This window comes from Episyrphus balteatus, chromosome 3, assembly GCF_945859705.1.
Source record: "Episyrphus balteatus chromosome 3, idEpiBalt1.1, whole genome shotgun sequence".
Lineage (NCBI taxonomy): Eukaryota > Metazoa > Arthropoda > Insecta > Diptera > Syrphidae > Episyrphus > Episyrphus balteatus.
Window position 1 is genome coordinate 65,595,788 of NC_079136.1, and position 19,905 is coordinate 65,615,692.

Sequence of the window (19,905 nt, forward strand, 5' to 3'; positions counted from 1 at the left end):
GCAGTTTGTTCATAAAAGAGAATAGAAATTCTTTTGTAAACCAATATTTAAGCTTCCTGCATTATTTTTGTTAGGCGGAAGCATAATCACAAACAAAATTCAAAATTAAAAGTTTGAAATTTTCACTTTTGTAACAATGTAACTACTTTTTTCACTTTTAAGACAAATTTTTCTCATTTTTAATAGTCATATGTACATTTTTATTTTTAAATATACCTAAGCATATTACTTTTTAAACATCTAAATGAAAAAATATACAAAAATCTTACATTGTTGACAGTCCATTGTATATTGACTGTTAAGTTTTAACGTTTATATTTGAAGGACAAGAGCAAGTGCCAAGCAAATGATTTTTAAGAAAGCTCTTTCAAAAAACCAGATGCATATTTTAAACAATGGATTTATAGTTCTTTTAGTTTTAATGATTTCTAAAGACATTTTTTTCTCATTTTATTGTCAATTTATGCATTATGAATCTTATAAATTCTAGGCTTTTACATTTCTCTTACCGAAAAGACCAGTAAAGTGCTTTATTATTCTAGTCTCTTTTCAAATAAATATGTATGCATTGCACACATTCTATTTTGATATTATAATGTATAACAAAAGACACGTTAAAGCTTTTTTTATTATACGAACTAAATTGTACGTTTTATTAAAAAAAAAAAAAAAAACAATGTAAGATTAATGGGAAAAAAATTCAAATGGTTAGTTTTATTTATTTTTGTATAAGTTCTTATGCAAATACATACATAATGTAATTTTTTTTCTTTTTAGTTTTACAGTATGAACCAAACAATGCAACAGCTAAGGAGTTCCATCCCTTAATTGTAGAGAAACTTAAAGGTAAGATTATGGTATAAAAATATGTATTATAGAGATTGTTCAAACTTAATAGTTCATTCAATACTGTGTGTACATAGTTCAAATCACTAGGTTCATTTTGGGATAACAATGTTTGAATAACGTAAAATAAGTTTTGATTCTTATTATTATTTATGTATTTTAATCAAGAAAACCGTTAAATACGAATTATATTGGAAGACCTCTGGATGGGAAAATCAATTCCACACACTTTTTCTAGCCAACATTTTTGCGCAATTCAAATGAATGTAAATTTAAAATACGTTTAAATTTGAAAACCTTAAATCTAGATAATTTTATTACCTATCGAAATATTTTTATTAACTCTTAAAATGTTTGCATAAATAAAATATTCCACATACGCCCCAGTGACCGTTCAAGTTTATATTCTAGAAATCTAGAAAAATTCTATTCCCACAAAATAAATTAAACGATTTGATCTTGCAACTCATTTTATAACAGCTAAGAAATGCAGTTATCCCTTTTTTTTTAAATTATTGTTCAGGATCAAGTTCCTTTTTCCACCCCAATAGTGTCAAAAATTTTACACGGGGTTATACTCCAGTCAAAGCGTCGGAAAAAAGGGCCTTGCGCACAGAGGCACTGTCAGTTTTTATTTCATGGATCGATAGGGGTACACTTGAAAGGCTTAACCCCAATTTCTTAATACCTGATCATTCTTTTTAGCGGAGTTATTCACAAAAATGTAATTTTTGGGATATTTTACTTTTAAGCTAATATCCTTGCTCCACTTTGTCGTAGACCAAAAAATAAACATAGATTCTCTTCCTTATAATATTTTCTATTGTTGTATGTAATTTCATTGTATTTGAGTGAGTTACTACAAAATGGCAGCCAGTTGAAGTCAAATTCTAATAGTTAAAAAACACATTTTCGTTTTTATTTCGAAAAAAGTTTATATTATGGTTAACATTTTTCTAATTTATTTTGTAGCCCTATCCATGTCCTGCATTTTAAAGAAAAAATCAGCCCTTTATCACCAAAGATGGCCGAGTAATTGATAAATGAATGCATGCAAAACCGGTGCGAAAACACCCAAAAATACTAAAATAATAACTCGGCTTCAGGATGTCCTACAACAAAAAATAAAGCTATTAATTGTTTGTCACAACATTTTCTATCGATTAAAGGCACATTATTTTTGTTGAAACAAATAAAAAATAAGTAATATTAAGTCAAATTCGTTTTTTTGTTTAGCGAACTCTTGCCTTATTATTTTGTAAACGGTGCAAGTATTGGGTAACAAATTAAAATACTATTGTTGTCCTTCAAATTATCAACAATTTAAAAAAAAAATTAGCTCTCTACGACCCACGGGAGCCGAGTAATTATAATTTTAAAAAAGTATTAATCCGTAAGAAAATAAAAAAAAATATCCCTTGTTCATAAGCCTGAACTACATCAAAACACAAAGTCAAAAAAGTACAAAAAAGTAAACAAGATGTTTTTTCTTCTTCCCCCTAGTAGCTTGTTTGTATATCTCCCTTTCATTTTAAAAAAGTATTCGATTCAAAAAGCTTGAACAAGACCAAGCTTTCAATTTTCACAAAGTTTCAAAAACAAATACACTCAAACAATTTTGTATATCCTTTCCGTAAGGTAGCTCTGCGATCACATAGTTCCTGTCATTTTGCGAAGAAAAGCTCTTTTGACAAATAAATGTCATTTCAAAATAATATCAAAAAATTATCAGCTAAATTTATAAAAACGTCTGGAAAACAATGCCGTAAGCAAGAAATAACATTATTAAATGTTTTAGAATATTTGTATACCTAAATACATTATGGGACATTCAAAGATTTTGTAATGGTTCAATTTAAATTGAAGAAACTCATTTATTTTGTTGCTTCTGTGCGTTTAAAGAATGGATCATAAAAGACTTGGATTTTGGAATCGAATGGTCTGTTAAATTGAAGTTTTTTTTTTAATTCTTCACGTAAAAAAAAATCTATTTTGCAGAAGCTGAGGATGAGTTTCTGATAACCATCATTCAAAGAGAAATCCGCCGCTCTGGGATAAAAAGCGAAAATACTTCAGACTTGCAACATTTTGCAACAAATGACTCAGTGTTTGTTAGGATAGTTTTCGTCGCATTTTCAAAAGCTGTCAACGCCTGCAAAATTGGGATTGGTGCATTTTGAAATATGAACATTTGTATACAATGTCAAATAATTTTAAATAAATTCTATATTAAAAAAAAAAGCATTTCATTTTTGGTTCCCTCACCATTTTAATGGGTGTAGTTTTTTTTTCAATTATACATAGGTAGTCGATTCCCTCAAAGTCGAACTTCATCCAGGTCGAACTTCCCTTGTTTACTTTAAAAAAAAAATTTTATTTGAAATTTAAAACTTCAAAAACAAAAGAGCTTTTTTAGTTATTTTTTTTCCAATAGATGTCAGGTAAATATACATGTGATTTTTATATTTTGAGCTTTTTTACTTTTTTGTACTTTTTTGACTTTGTGTTTTGATGTAGTTCAGGCTTAAGTCGAATAATAGTTCTCAGTGAGAGGGGTTGTTCTTGTTTTCATTGTTTCTTGTTACAAGATAGACCGAGAGCCGGGAGCAGATTTCTTGCGTGAGAGGTAACCGATTCATATGAATGTCAGAGGTAGCGTGGGTAATGGTGATGACGAATACCTTAGTCTGCCTGCATTTATTTGGGCCGTTGTCGAGAAAAAGCGCATCAAAAGTACCATTTTTCTGAAAATCGATTTAGTGAGGGTAACCACTTAAAATTTATTGATAACCAACGCCACACACTCACTGATAACAAATATACCAATGGCAGACATTTTAAGTGTGGCCAAACCCCCGGCAGACTGTCCCGAAAATGCGTTTTTTTTTGCGTTTTTAGACTTTGGGGTAACCACCTAAAATTAATCCCATCCTGTAGCGGGGGACTCCCTGATAACAAAAACACCCATGGCAGACATTTTAAGTGTGGCCAAACCCCCGGCAGACGGTCTTGAAAATGCAGTTTTTCTGAAAATTGATTTATTTAGGGTAACCACTTGAAATTAGTCGCATCCTGTAGCGGTGGACTCCCTGATAACAAAAACACCCATGGCAGACATTTTAAGTGTGGCCAAACCCCCGGCAGACGGTCTTGAAAATGCAGTTTTTCTGAAAATTGATTTATTTAGGGTAACCACCTAAAATTAGTCGCATCCTGTAGCGGTGGACTCCCTGATAACAAAAACACCCATGGCAGACATTTTAAGTGTGGCCAAACCCCCGGCAGACGGTCTTGAAAATGCAGTTTTTCTGAAAATTGATTTATTTAGGGTAACCACCTAAAATTAGTCGCATCCTGTAGCGGTGGACTCCCTGATAACAAAAATACCCATGGCAGACATTTTGAGTGTGGCCAAACCCCCGGCAGACGGTCTTGAAAATGCAGTTTTTCTGAAAATTGATTTATTTAGGGTAACCACTTAAAATTAGTCGCATCCTGTAGCGGTGGACTCCCTGATAACAAAAATACCCATGGCAGACATTTTGAGTGTGGCCAAACCCTCGGCAGACGGTTTTGAAAATGCAGTTTTTCTGAAAATTTATTTATTTTACTTTTTCACATAACTCGCGTATTATTGGACCTAGCAGAAAAAATTGTATAGCAATCTTAAAGATAATTGAATTTCCTACAGAATATGTTAAATAAGTTTTTTCGATTAAACCTTCGGTTTAAGAGTTAGGGTGGTTTTTTTGAAGCAAGTCAAAGGGTGATTTTCTTATTTTCGTCATATCTCTTTTATTTGAGCTTTTTTAAAAATTAATTTGGAGTAAAAGTTGTAGATCTTTTTATTACCTTCATTTATTACATTAACGGTTTTTCGATTTTACAGACCGTTTTCGATCTGTAGGAAAAAAACTTCAAAAAGTTTGCAATTTTTTATATAGGAAAAAGGTTCTACATAGTACAGGGTAATTTGCAATAGATGTAACAAAAAACCTAGGCGTGTAGGTTACACTCAGGCAAGAAAAAAATTGTATAGTTTTAGGCGGGGAGGGGCAAAAAGATTGCAATTTTTTATATAGGAAAAAGCTATATAAAAAATTGCAAACTTTTTGAAGTTTTTTTCCTACAGATCGAAAACGGTCTGTAAAATCGAAAAACCGTTAATGTAATAAATGAAGGTAATAAAAAGATCTACAACTTTTACTCCAAATTAATTTTTAAAAAAGCTCAAATAAAAGAGATATGACGAAAATAAGAAAATCACCCTTTGACTTGCTTCAAAAAAACCACCCTAACTCTTAAACCGAAGGTTTAATCGAAAAAACTTATTTAACATATTCTGTAGGAAATTCAATTATCTTTAAGATTGCTATACAATTTTTTCTGCTAGGTCCAATAATACGCGAGTTATGTGAAAAAGTAAAATAAATAAATTTTCAGAAAAACTGCATTTTCAAAACCGTCTGCCGAGGGTTTGGCCACACTCAAAATGTCTGCCATGGGTATTTTTGTTATCAGGGAGTCCACCGCTACAGGATGCGACTAATTTTAAGTGGTTACCCTAAATAAATCAATTTTCAGAAAAACTGCATTTTCAAGACCGTCTGCCGGGGGTTTGGCCACACTCAAAATGTCTGCCATGGGTATTTTTGTTATCAGGGAGTCCACCGCTACAGGATGCGACTAATTTTAGGTGGTTACCCTAAATAAATCAATTTTCAGAAAAACTGCATTTTCAAGACCGTCTGCCGGGGGTTTGGCCACACTTAAAATGTCTGCCATGGGTGTTTTTGTTATCAGGGAGTCCACCGCTACAGGATGCGACTAATTTCAAGTGGTTACCCTAAATAAATCAATTTTCAGAAAAACTGCATTTTCAAGACCGTCTGCCGGGGGTTTGGCCACACTCAAAATGTCTGCCATGGGTATTTTTGTTATCAGGGAGTCCACCGCTACAGGATGCGACTAATTTTAGGTGGTTACCCCAAAGTCTAAAAACGCAAAAAAAAAACGCATTTTCGGGACAGTCTGCCGGGGGTTTGGCCACACTTAAAATGTCTGCCATTGGTATATTTGTTATCAGTGAGTGTGTGGCGTTGGTTATCAATAAATTTTAAGTGGTTACCCTCACTAAATCGATTTTCAGAAAAATGGTACTTTTGATGCGCTTTTTCTCGACAACGACCCAAATAAATGCAGGCAGACTAAGGTATTCGTCATCACCATTACCCACGCTACCTCTGACATTCATATGAATCGGTTACCTCTCACGCAAGAAATCTGCTCCTGGCTCTTAGACTAAGAGGATTTGTCTCATGTTTTTCGTTGGTCATTTGGAACTTTTTTTAAAAATTAATTTCTCGGCTCCCGTGGGTCGTAGAGAGCTAATTTTTTTTTTAAATTGTTGATAATTTGAAGGACAACAATAGTATTTTAATTTTTAAGCCAATACTTGCACCGTTTAAAGCTCTTTAAAGCTCTTTGTTTGTGAACACAAACTTTATTTTCCAAAATCTTGAAAATAAAACTCGCAAACGAAGTTGGAACTTGGAAGACTTTAGAGAGAGTCAAATTCTGTGTCATATCAATTACGAAGATTTTGAATAAATTTTCCTTGCGTTACAAAATTTCGTATCTTTCTTTGACTATTAGCAGAATAACTAAATACATCACTTTCTTCATGGCTTCAGATCTTATTTTTTTTTTATTGAAATACAGTTGTATTGAAAATCTATTGTTAGTATTAATGTGATAAAAAATGTACATCTTCTCATTAAATTTAAAATGTGTAGGTGAAGCCTTAAGTGACAGCGATGAAAACTACAACAAATCATCATCCCCCGAAATGGCTTTAGATCAATCCGAAGAGGATGTTTCAAATGGCAGTGAAGAATCAAGTGAATCGAATCAAATCGAAGATGCTGACGGTGATTGTGACAATTCATCGGGAGGTGAAATTGCCGATGGCAGCCGTCGTTCAAGCTCAAGAAGCAGTGGCCTTGCTGGTGAAAGTATTAGTGACTCAGAAGATGTTATAAGTAGTGATGATTTGGAGGACAATAATTTGTGTGTATTGAATTCACGTAATTCCTCCAGTACTGGAGGAAGTCGCAGTCGCAGTGACAACACAACACATTCATATTCTAGTTTGTTGCTGGAAGAAGAAGACGACATTGTACCTAATACATTGCATCTATCAAAGGAACTGTCAAATCATGATTTGGATATAAGCAATGGTATAAATTGTTAAAATAACTATGACTATTGTATTTATAATATGAAAATCTGTTTAATTTTACAGGAAATAAGGTTAATTCAACATCATGCAGTGACTCAGAATCTCCAACAGAGCCTCTCACTCAACGATTGGCCGCCATTTTACGTTCCAAATGTGGTGTAAATGATGGCAACTAAGAAACAAAAATCCATCTTTCAAACAAGACTTCCATATGATTTTGATATTATATCCAAAAACAACAAAACTTAGCAAAATCCGGAAACGAACAAAGTACATAAAGGTCTAACCAAAAAAAAATTCAAAACAAACGAAAAAAATTAATTAATTTCTTTTTTAATTTTTAAATGTCAAGTTATCCTTTTGTAGACTTTTCAAGTCTACACATTTTAAAAAACGTCAAATCAAAAATACCTAAACATGCATTGACATTTGGAGAGAATTGCAATAAATGGAGTATAAATGTTGTAAGTTTCTAACCACACTATATTGTATTTTTATTAAAAAATAAGACTTTGATGGATTAAAAAAAACAAAATAAACTATGTTAAACATATCGTACAAAGGTATATGAAACGAAAGAGAGTATGTCAAACAAGAAAACAGATGATTTTAAATAAAAATTTAAAAGAAAAAACGAGAAGCTGGAATATGTTAGCTTGGATGTGTCTCATACATTGCACATATACCCTGTTAAACATTAAAAAATAGAACCCTATATATATATACATATATATATATATTTATACTATAAAGAAAAAAAATGTAAACACAAAACATTCATATACATAAATGTAAGTTAAATGTAATTTTTTGAAACATATACGAAACTTAGAGAAATAAAAACAAATAAAATAAAAAAAAAAAAAACATTATAAGAAAAATGTAGACTTTAGGATTTATGTATAAGTCTTATTAACCTCTACATATTTATATGTGTCTATACATACAGACGGTCCAAAATGTCCTTTTGTTGCTATTCATTATTAATTTATTTTAGTTTTCTAAATTTGAAGAAATAAATCTTAAAAAATTTGTTTATTTTTTATTTTTCAACTCTATATTAAAAATTATACTCGAATATACCCTTTATTTTAAAATTGATACAGAAAAGAAACTGCAAAATCAGAAAAAAATATATAACATTTTGTGCAATAATATAACAAAACAACTTGAAAGAAATAACAATAACATTATTATTATTATTATAATTATATCTATTTTTAAAATTTATTAATATATATATTATATAATATTTAAAATATAACGTACTAAGAATATAACGAAAGACTTATTATCAACTGATTTGTATAAAAAAACAAAAACGAAATGTGTTTGAAACTTATTTTATTTTTTAATAAAATGAAACGCTAAGCTATACGAAAGAAGATGAGCGGGGAAATTATTGTGTTTTTCTTGAAAACTATCTAAAGTTAAGTGTAATTAAATCTCAAAGACGTTTATTATTTACAAATTAAGACTTTGGTTCTATAAAATCTGCATAATGGACCAAGATTCAACAGCAAATATTAAAAAAACCTAAATTTAGCATGGTACCTACTCAGTTAATAACAGAAAAGTTATTCCTCAAAAATACAGGGTGTAGAAGAAATTTTATTCTTTGTAAGTGTGCTTTAAATTTTTTAATATCTTTTTTGCCTGCTCAAATATTAATTTTTAAGCTTTTCATTTTTTCTTGCCTGAGACCAATTATATTATTAAATAAAATGCACGACTGGGTCGAGTTAAAGTTGCTTAATTTTTTAAGACTTTTTATATAGAAATTTGGAAAAAAATAAAATTCGTTTTTAAAAAAAATGAAATAAAATCTGAAATCAAATTGCCCTCCAAAACAAGTATGCAGTTTTGATTGATATTAAGATGCATTTTTAGGAAAAAAAATTTCAAAATCGTTAGAGCCGTTTTTTAAAAAACTAATTTTTTATAAATAATTTTTTGGAAAAAAAGTTTTAAAATGAAATTGGTATTGTAAATTGAAATTGTAGAAATCACTAATTAACATCTAAAAATAAAATTTAAAAAAAATTTGATTTGATTTTTCAAAAAAAATGCAAAAATTATTTTTTTCAAAATTTTATTTTTGTTTTATATTTAAATTATAGGCATGTTTTTTTCTATTACTCAGTAGCTACTCATTTTTGATTTTATTCGCAAAACAATAATAAAAAATACACAAGTAAGTATTTGTTTTTATTGTTTTTCGAATAAAATAAAAAAAATGAGTAGCTACTGAGTTGTAGAAAAAACACAAAAAGTTTCGTTGAAATCGAATAAGTAGTCTCGGAGATAATCGGATTTAAAAAAAAAGGTTCTATGGCAGGTACCGTTAATAATGATTTTCAAAAAAAAAAAAAAATTTCATTGAAAGTTAGATCTTGTCTTAAAACTTACATTTGATTTTTTTAAACAAAATCGTTGGAGCCGTTTTTGAGCAATTCCAACTTTATTAAAATCGGTATATGACAAGTACCGTAATTTTTGGTCCAAAAAAATTAATTCCAAAAACCCCTCTGGAGAGTCGCCAAATAACGCTACATACCAAGTTTTACATAAATCGGTCTATCCGTTTAGGCTGTAGCTTCGTTTACAGACAGACAGACTGACAGACAGACGGACTTCCGGGACCCACTTTTTAGGCATTCTCTATCATCGTAACGTCATTGAAATGTTATCTCAACTTTTTTTTTTGTACGAATGCATAACTTGATATATAGTACCTATATCGCAAGTAAAAATATATTTTATGATACTTTAGGAAACATTTACCACGTATAAAATCCTTAAAAATGTGTTTTTTTATTTTTGCTTAAGCCCTAGTTTTCTATAATCATCAGTTACAGTCAGAAGAAAAATGTCAATATAAAAAAACCCTTATTCGTAGGAATAAGCCTTAACTGGGGTTTATCTGGCTAATGAAACTTTGGCTCATAGTATTAAAAGAGTGAGAATAAAAAATTTATTTTTGTTGTTTGAGTCAGTTTTTATTTAAAACAGAATTACAAGAAATAAGTAAAGGGTGCAACTTAATTTTGAATGCAAGTAAAAGCCGAGATATTTGGAGTACCTTACTTGAAATTTTTTATATGGGAGGTACACGTTCCAAGCGATATACAAAAAAAAAAAAAAAGAACTTCCAAAATTTCAACTACTAACTTTATAGAAAATCTGTCCACTCGTTTAGACTGTTGAAACTTAAAATCTGTAAAGATGGACGCACAGACAGACGGAACTACCAAAACCAATTTTTCAGACTTCTCCATCATCGTAATGTTGGTTTGATTAAAACTTCGAATTTTTTTTGTCAAAAAACCAGTACCTACATTAGGGTGGGTCAAAAAAATCGAAATTCTTTTTTTTGAATTGGTACTCCGAAAAATCGATTGCTAGACCCCTCTAGAATATACACACCAAATATGAGCTCTTTATATTAATGTGAAGGTCCTCCGCTTTGCAATTTTCCATTTTTACATCAAGCTTCTAATAAAAAAAAATAATTTTTTTATTAATTGACTTTTTAGCAAATTTCTTTTCATATTCTTGTAGGAAATTGAACGCTCTACAAAAAAGGCCTTATACACTTTTTTCTTTTATCTAACCGTTGAATAGATATTTGAGGTCCAAAAATCGAGAAAATCTTTAAAAATTCGTTTTTTGTTCTTAATTTTGTAACAAATTGAAAAATTATAATGATCAAACGCGCAAGACATATTCTTGTTGAAAATTGATTGCTCCACAAAAAAGGTCCTATTAACTTTTTTCATTAATCTAACCATTCTAAAGATATTCGAGGTCAAAGTTTAAAAAAAATATAAAAATATTTTATATTTTTAAAAAATTTCTAATTCACTGAAACCTCATTATTTTCAAATTAGCAAGATATATTCTTGAAGGGGCTTAAACGTTCTACAAAAAATTCCTTGGAATGAAATTGATTGCTTTAACCGTTTAGAAGATATTCGTATCCAAATCGCAATGCATACGGGTCATAAGAAAACTATTGAAATCAGTGAGCATTGGTTTGGATACGAATATCTTCTAAACGGTTAAAGCAATCAATTTCATTCCAAGGAATTTTTTGTAGAACGTTTAAGCCCCTTCAAGAATATATCTTGCTAATTTGAAAATAATGAGGTTTCAGTGAATTAGAAATTTTTTAAAAATATAAAATATTTTTATATTTTTTTTAAACTTTGACCTCGAATATCTTTAGAATGGTTAGATTAATGAAAAAAGTTAATAAGACCTTTTTTGTGGAGCAATCAATTTTCAACAAGAATATGTCTTGCGCGTTTGATCATTATAATTTTTCAATTTGTTACAAAATTAAGAACAAAAAACGAATTTTTAAAGATTTTCTCGATTTTTGGACCTCAAATATCTATTCAACGGTTAGATAAACGAAAAAAGTGTATAAAGCCTTTTTTGTAGAGCGTTCAATTTCCTACAAGAATATGAAAAGAAATTTGCTAAAAAGTCAATTAATAAAAAAATTATTTTTTTTTATTAGAAGCTTGATGTAAAAATGGAAAATTGCAAAGCGGAGGACCTTCACATTAATATAAAGAGCTCATATTTGGTGTGTATATTCTAGAGGGGTCTAGCAATCGATTTTTCGGAGTACCAAATCAAAAAAAAAAATTTCGATTTTTTTGACCCACCCTAACCTACATACATGCTACATAGAACAAGTGAAATTAATAAACTCTTAGAGACAATTACAATTTTCTACCAAGAGTCAAATTGCTGAAAAATTTTTTTCATTTTAGCGGAATTTTGAAAAACAAAAAACTGTTGAGCCTATAAAAATCTAAGTTAGTTTTTGTATTTCAAAATTCTGTTAATCTAAAATTCTGTTTTTCAAAACTCTGCAAATCCATTATTCTGCATTTCTGGACATCTGTAATTTCAAATCTATACATTTTTATCTTGCCTGTTGAACAAATTCTATTCTATAAGGGCCAATTTTGCAATAGTCATATAATCCTCATTTAGAGCTTATTCCTACATAGGAGTAAAAGTTTTTTTATATTGAGATTTATTCCTCTGATAGTCTAAATGACAATTAAAAAATCAGGGATAAGTAGTATAACAATGTATAAAAGACCTTAAAAAAAAGAGAAAAACAAATACAGAATGACAAAAAACAAAATGATGAAAAATATAAAGATTCTTGATGGCTAAATATTACTCGTATTTTGGTATTTAAGGTACATATGTCAATCAAATTCAATGCAATAGCTGTAATTGGGGAGATACTTTACTTCAAAGCATTTTCTGCAAAGAAAATACCAAAAACCTTTACTCCAAAATTTTGTAAATGATAAAAAAAAAATTGTTTTGATAATGATAAAAAGTGAGCACTTTCATTATAAAAACAATTTTTTCTTTTACCATTTAGAGAATTTTGGAATACAGAATTTTGAAATCCATAATTTTGTATGTATTTAAAGAATTTTACAATACAGAGTTTTGATTTTACAGAATTTTGGAATCCGAATTTTGGCACATACAGAATTTTGACCCCGACCCGCTTAAAAGCATTTAAAAATCTACAAATTAATTTGCCAGCCAAAAGTTAAAAGTGAATCGATCCATCTCATGTAGCTCTTCTTCAGCACTATAGGAGTAAACAAAAAAATGGCAATGTTTCGATTCATTCAAACAGAAGAACAAATTGATCCTCATAAAATTCCTTCGGTATTTGTTCACATCGGCAATAAATAAAAACAAATTCCGATGGAAATTCACATTCACAAGCGCACAAAAAATTACGGGGGGAAAAAATATTTACAAGGGAACAATATTCTCTCCGAGATTCACGGGCCCAACAATAAAGTTTTCAAAATAGGGGTATTCATGTAACAGTGGAAACTCCAGATAAACCTCATAAACCAAGTAATTATTGTATGTCTGTTAAATAGAACTGTGAATTTATGGGCATTTTAAATATATTTCAACTTGAGGCCGACAAAAAATTTTTTTTTTTTTTTTTTTTGACGGGAGGAAATCTTCAAAATACACTTGGCAGTATTCGACACCAAGTAGTGTGGGACTCTTAACCACTAAAACCACCTCTTTATCAGGACCAATCTTGAGAGATCGACATCAGATTTTTCTTTCTTAACTTTGTAAAATCACTTTGGGGGAAGTTTAAACTTTTAATACTTTCCCATGTTTTTTTAGACCATAAGCTCATGAGGCTTGGTTCTTCTTAATCTCCGAACATGGTTTCTTGTATTCAAGACGGACACCATTTCAGAATTGGTATGACTTTGCAGTCTCTGATTATGCGATACAGCGTATTTTTTAACAACTTCTGTAACCGTTTCTATTTGTAAGTCACGATGTAGATCGCTATTTCTTATGTACCAAGGTGTATTAACTATTCCACGAAGGACTTTGTTTTGGAATTTTTGGATGATTTCGGTATTTTTTTTTTTTGTACAGCCCCATAATTGGATACCATAGGTCCAAACAGGCTTTAGTACTTGATTATACAGCATTATTTTGTTTTGGGTTGATAAATCAGAGTTGTTACCAAGTAACCAGTACATTTAAAAAAAAAAAAAATTAAATTTCTTTTCTATTATTATTTTAGACATCTTTAAACACAAACATCGAGTACGGTTCGGAACATGCTCTGTGGCAAAAGATTAGGATACGATCTACCCTTCCAAAGACACTCAGTAGCCTGAAATCTGCTTAAGGTCCCATTTCAAAAATCATTAATTACTAAGTTTTTCGTTATTGATTTCAAAGTGCATATCTTTTTTTGTAACTCAGTGTTGAATATCAGATGACTTTCTGTCTGTTGAATAAGTAGCTTTTCAATACATTGTGAAATTCTGACGTGTCTTTGCATCCAGAGATACCCAAAAGAGATGAGAAACTTCTGACGTCATACGGGTTTGCCTACAAACTGCGGTAGACATTTTTGGATAAGTATGCGTGAAAAAATATACATTTTTGGCTAAGTATGCGTGAAAAATCGTACATTTTTGCTTAGGTGTGCGTAAAAACACCGTGACTACACTATGTGTGTTTTTCACATTTATTCACGAATACAAAAGAGATTACAACAACACGAAATAAACAAATGGGTTTTGGGGGGTAAAACGTACGAAAGTTTCCCATCTCCTTTGGGTATCTCTGTTCGCATCATTAATCGTTTTCTTTTTTTGTTTAGATTTTTACCTTTCAAAGCAAATTCCAAATAAAACTTCAATAATATTTATTTTCCATGTTTTAATATTCTTTTACATTAATTTATTTTTTTTTTTTTTTTCAATAACTTATTTTGTATTAAATTTAATTTGTATATAATGTACTTTTCTTAAAAGTATTAATAATCTTCACTTGGAGTTGTTTTTTGTTTTTATTTATTTTTTTTTTAATTTTAGAAAATCTCTCAATTATGGGATTTAAAAAAATAATATATTATGTTTATAGCAATTTGTAAATCATTTGATAGATACCAGTTCTTAAAGAACATAGAAAACTCATTTAACATTATAATATAGACGTTTTTTTTTTTTTTTGCTTTACATATATAAATTCTTTAGTTCTATTATTTATATATTTATATTAATTTTTTGTTCATTTTTATTTTCAAATTTACATTTTTCCGAATGATATGTTAAAAAGTGCTACCATATTTTTTTTTTATATAATTTAACAACATATAATTTTTTATGAATCTTCAAACGAAATCTCTAACCTTTTTTTCAAATTTTTTTTTATTATAATCTGAAATTATTGAATGAACAAAGAGCATACAATATAGGTTTTGTACAAAAAAGTATTGTTTTTTTAAATAATTTTTATTTGATCTTTTAGCACCATTATTTATTTATTATTATTTTTTGTTTGTGGATAGTTGTAGCCACCGCTTAATATAAATAAAAACTATGAATAAAGCAGGCAAGTTGTTTTCAAAGAAGTACTAATTATTTTTAAAATATATTTGAAAATATTGTCGCAAGTATAGTGTATTAGTCTCGATTTTATTTACTGCATGATGTGTTTCATTGAATATTTTGAAAAAAAAAGGATTTTTCAATGCATAAACCTGAAAAAGAATTTTTTGGAACTGGCTCCTTTTGCTGTAGATTAATTACAGATAGTCAGGAATATGATACGAAATGTAATTTCAATTTTATGCCGACTTTTCACGAGTGGATTGCCGTGCGGGCAAATATTGAAATAATTGATTGTGTAAAAAGTCAAATAGGCCCGTTTCTCCGTTTTTCGAATTGAATGAAATGGAAAAAAGGATTCTAATGATCGGATTGGCATCCCTGAAATAGCTGTTACTCAATTTTATCAAGTAACGAGATGGCGAAATTTCACGAGTCGACATAAGAACTTTTAAACCTGGCTAAAATCAATCCCCTTATTTGGGGTGGCTCACTAGATATTTAGAGAAATATTTTCATAATGACTCTACCTTGACAGACAGTTGAAGAATTTCCCACTTAGAACATTTGCATTCTGTTATAGACGCGATGCAAATGAAAAATTGTCTTATCCAACAAAATTTGTAAAAAAAAAATTGTTCCACATACGCCACAGTGACTAGTTTTTCATTTTTATTTAAGAATGATTTGTTGAATATATGAACCTGAGTTAAGGCATTCGAAGTGAACATAAAATTATTTTTTATTTTTTTTTTTTATTTCGTTTTGATAAATAAAGGCAGAACAAGTACAATTTTTAAATAATAATATACCACTCTTAAAAAATTGTGAGATACCAAATCTCTTTTCTATTATTTTCCATGTTTTGAACTTTGGGAATATTACAAGCATTTAAGAGCATATTTTAGGGAGAGGTTCTGTTTAATAGAACATTTTAAAAAATCCAGTTTCAAGTGTTTAATAGAGCTGTTGCACAAGGATATTTAATTATAAGCGAAAACTTTTGTTAAATTATTTTTGAAAAATAGATTCTAAATACTTTTTTATAGAAAAAAATATATGCACTGAAAATAATAAATTTCGTAAAATTACGAAAATCGTTTCATACACTACATTTTCGTTGGCCCAACGAAACTTTCGTTGGCTCAACGAAAATATGTAATTTTTCGTAATATGAAAACCTTCATCAATTAATGAAAACGTTTCATACACTTTTTCTCCCTTTTTAGTGCCAAAAAATCCAATTCAATGAAAAGATTCATCAATTAACGAAAAATTTCATACTCATTTTAAAGAATAAAAATAAGAATTTTTTCCTTACTTTATTAAAGTTTTAATTAAGTAACGAAAAAATTCATTAACTTATGAAATTCAACATTAACTAACGAAAATCTTCATAAGCTTATGAAAATTCTTCATATACTAATGAAATATTACATTGGCTTATGAAAAAATACATCAGTTAACGAAAAAAATCGTTGCCTTACAAAAAAAAACGTAGACTTGGGTGCATTTCTGTTTTAATGATTAAAAATTGAATCTTGCTTTATATAGTTCACATTAGGTTTTTGTTTAAAAATCTATGTAAGCTGAGCTGAATATAAAAAATATTTGCGTATTGACAAGGACAAGGTGTCTCATGATAAGTCGGACTCATCAGTTGACTTAAGTGAGCTCCACCGGGTCGAAACGCCAATTTTTGGTTTGGACTATATTAAATTAATAATTTAACAAGTCCAATAAAAAAATACAATTAATACAACGAAAAGTTTCGTTAGCTAAAAAATATTTTTTCGTAATTTAATAAAAATGTTCATTAAATTTACGAAAAACTTCGTTAGCTAACGAAAGTTCTTTCATAAATTAATCAAAAAATACATTGACTAACGAAAAATATCACCGTGGTTAATTGAATTTTACGTTAAGCGATGAAAAATTTCGTAAAGTGATGTAAAAATTCATTAACTCTCGATCAAAAAATTTTATGAAAAATTTCATTAAAATACTACAGTTTTCGTTGATTGATGAAGTTCTTCATTAACGTATGAAAGCCATTTCGTTGAGCCAATTAAATTTTTCATCGGCTGAAAATTAATTAAATTTTCGTTGGCTCAACGAATTTTTTCGTTGTATTTACGTAAGGATTTGGTTCAGTGTGGTATAAATTAGTCTCGTCCAAAGGTTATGGATTTTTTCAGTAAAACAAAATATAGAGAAAAAAAAAACAAATACCTAATACTGACCTCAATTTACGATAGTGACTGCTCAATCAGTCTTGAGTTTAGAGTAATTTGCGAAAAACACCTAAAATATTTCTTAAGTTTCAGCGTTTTAGTAATTTACTCGAAACTCAAGCCTGATGGAACAAAACGTTCTACTTGAATTTAGGGCATCGAAAAAAAAAGTTGATGTCTGTACCACGGACAAATGGCGTCGAGTTATATACATATCTACCCAATACCCACGTCTTTCCTGATGAAGAACTAGTTTGCGATCTACACCACCTCTAAAACCAAACTTCACGAAACTTTTTCGTTGTATCATTTTTTTTAAGGTCCTTTTTCCTTTCTCTGATTCACTGTTTTTCGCTTTTTCAGAATCCTGAATTTTTTAATACCATTATTTAAAGCATAGACTTAAAAATTATCTTTTGTGGAACGCTTCAGCTTCATTGCAATATATTCAACACCACACATCAACTATAACTTGATTGAACATTATTTTCAAAACAAAAACAAAAAAAAAATAAATTATATATTAAAAAAGTCAGGTATACAATAACAATATTATATCAATATAAATTAACTATTATTTTTAATCCCCCACAGAATAATATAGAATTATTCTGGAAGAAATCTATTTCAATTGTTCTTATACAATAATAAATAGAACCTATTACTCTGATTTTCCTGTTTTTTATTATTTGTTCTTTCTTTCTTTCTCTTTATAATTGTATTTATATTTTTATTTTAATCTTGAATAAATTATTAAACAAAACTATTTTGAAAACTTTCAGGTATATTGTACTTTTCAGAAAAAAATAAATCAATTAATAAGATATTTTCTTAGATTTATACTTTTTTTTCATTTTTTTTTTCTATTATGTATATACCTATAAATAAATTATATTTATGATGAAATATAGATTTTGTTTTTGTACAAAATAAAAACTATAAAAATAATTTAAAGTTAAGAAAATATCTTATTAATTAAGAAGATGAATTAGTCCTAATAATTCATATACAATTCTCCGTTTCTTCTTTTTTAAACCATTCCCTTAATTTTATCTATGAAAACATTGTTCTATTATATAATTTATAATATTGTTGAAACTTTTTTTTTTTTTCTTTTTATATATAATTTATGTATGTATGTATGATAGAATAATTTTTCAAAGATATTTATATTGTTATCTGTTTTATAAAACACATTTTAATTTTTTATATTTTTTTTAACTTTTAGAGATTCTAATAATTTGTATTTAATTTTTTTACACATTTCAAATTAAAAAACCTAAAATGTTTGTGTTAATACTTCATTTTTAATGATATTTGGCACAGTACGCCAATAAGAACGAGATTTATTATAAATAGTTTTCTTTTTTTTAATTTTTTCCTTTTTTTGTTTTGTTTTATTTGAAACTCTAATGGTTGTTTTAATTAATACTAATTTACTTACAATTACTAAATGTTTTACGATGTAATTTAAATTTAATAATATAAAGTTTTTAACCTAGTATCTAGTCTTTTATTTTTTTGTTTTTTACTTCTTTCGAATTTTTGAATATGTTTTGGTTTTAAAATTTTTTTATATTTTAAATCTCAATCAAAATTTAGATTTTCAAATGAAATTATGTAAAAATAACATCAAAAAAATCAAAAAAAAAAAACAAAAACAAAAATATAAATGAGAAGTATAACAAAACATTAGAAAAAAACAAGTTATATTGATACTTTATTTAAATTTATGAGTGACTGCACATGAAATTATCCTGCACATTTCAAGGAAGGTCTTTTTTATTTGAACACTTTCAAACACTTTTACTTTCTTATGTTTTTCGATGCCCTGAATCCGAATCCAGGAGCCCGTTTTTCTCAACCAGGATTGAGTTTAAAGTAAATTGTGAAGAACACTAAAAATATTTCTTAATTTTTAGCGTTTTCATTATTTACTCGAAGCTCAAGCCCGATATAGAAAAACAGCCTTGGATCCAGGGCATCGAAACACATAAAACAGTGGGTGTCTGCACGTCATGCAGTGATAAAAGACGGAAAGTAGACAACCCATTACCCAACTTCTTTTGTGTGGATCTACTTTGTGATCTACACCACCTCCAACACCAAACTTATGGAACTTTTTCATTGTATCAATAATTTGTGTTAGGTTCTTTTTCCTTTCTTTGATTATTTGTTTTTCGTTTGATACGTAGAGTTTTTTACTTGCTCAATAGGGCAAGTATTGGTTTCGTGTAAAAAAAAAAATTCGAGGTTTTAATCAAAACTAACATTACGATGATGGAGAAGTCCAAAAAAGTGGGTTTCGTCATGACGTCCGTCGGTCTGTGCGTCGGTGCGTCGGTGCGTCGGTGCGTCGGTGCGTCCGTGCGTCCATCTGTACAAGTAGCTACAGCCTAAACGGGTAGACGGATTTTCTTGAAATTTGGTATGGATGTTTATTTCGTAATTTCCAAGGTTGGTTTTTTTTTGTTTTTTAATATCTCACTTAGAACGTATACCTCCCATACAAAATTTTCGAGTTATTGCAAATTTCTCGAAAACGGCTCTAACGATTTTGATTAAATTTAACACACGTAATGCTGTATATAGTTCTTACATAACTGCGTTTTTAGTTTTTCTCAAAAAATACGGATAGTGGAAATATGGT

At 29.0% G+C, this 19,905-nt stretch overlaps 1 protein-coding gene and 1 long non-coding RNA gene across 2 annotated transcripts in view; one reads left to right on the top strand and one right to left on the bottom strand.

The window, feature by feature from the left end:
* LOC129913219 (uncharacterized) overlaps positions 1 to 8,775 on the top strand; it is a 28,559-nt gene extending 19,784 nt beyond the window's left edge. Inside the window, exons 5-7 of the mRNA XM_055991779.1 lie at positions 778 to 846; positions 6,642 to 7,085; positions 7,151 to 8,775. Of these exons, the coding sequence (XP_055847754.1) occupies positions 778 to 846; positions 6,642 to 7,085; positions 7,151 to 7,263 (626 nt within the window). The 3' untranslated portion in view covers positions 7,264 to 8,775. The remainder of the gene's footprint in view (positions 1 to 777; positions 847 to 6,641; positions 7,086 to 7,150) is intronic.
* Positions 2,551 to 3,351, bottom strand: LOC129913220 (uncharacterized). The gene is made up of 2 exons (XR_008772008.1): positions 3,112 to 3,351; positions 2,551 to 2,998 (listed from the first exon to the last, which is right to left on the bottom strand). It is a non-coding gene; the product is annotated as an uncharacterized LOC129913220 (long non-coding RNA).
* Positions 8,776 to 19,905: the final 11,130 nt, after the last annotated feature.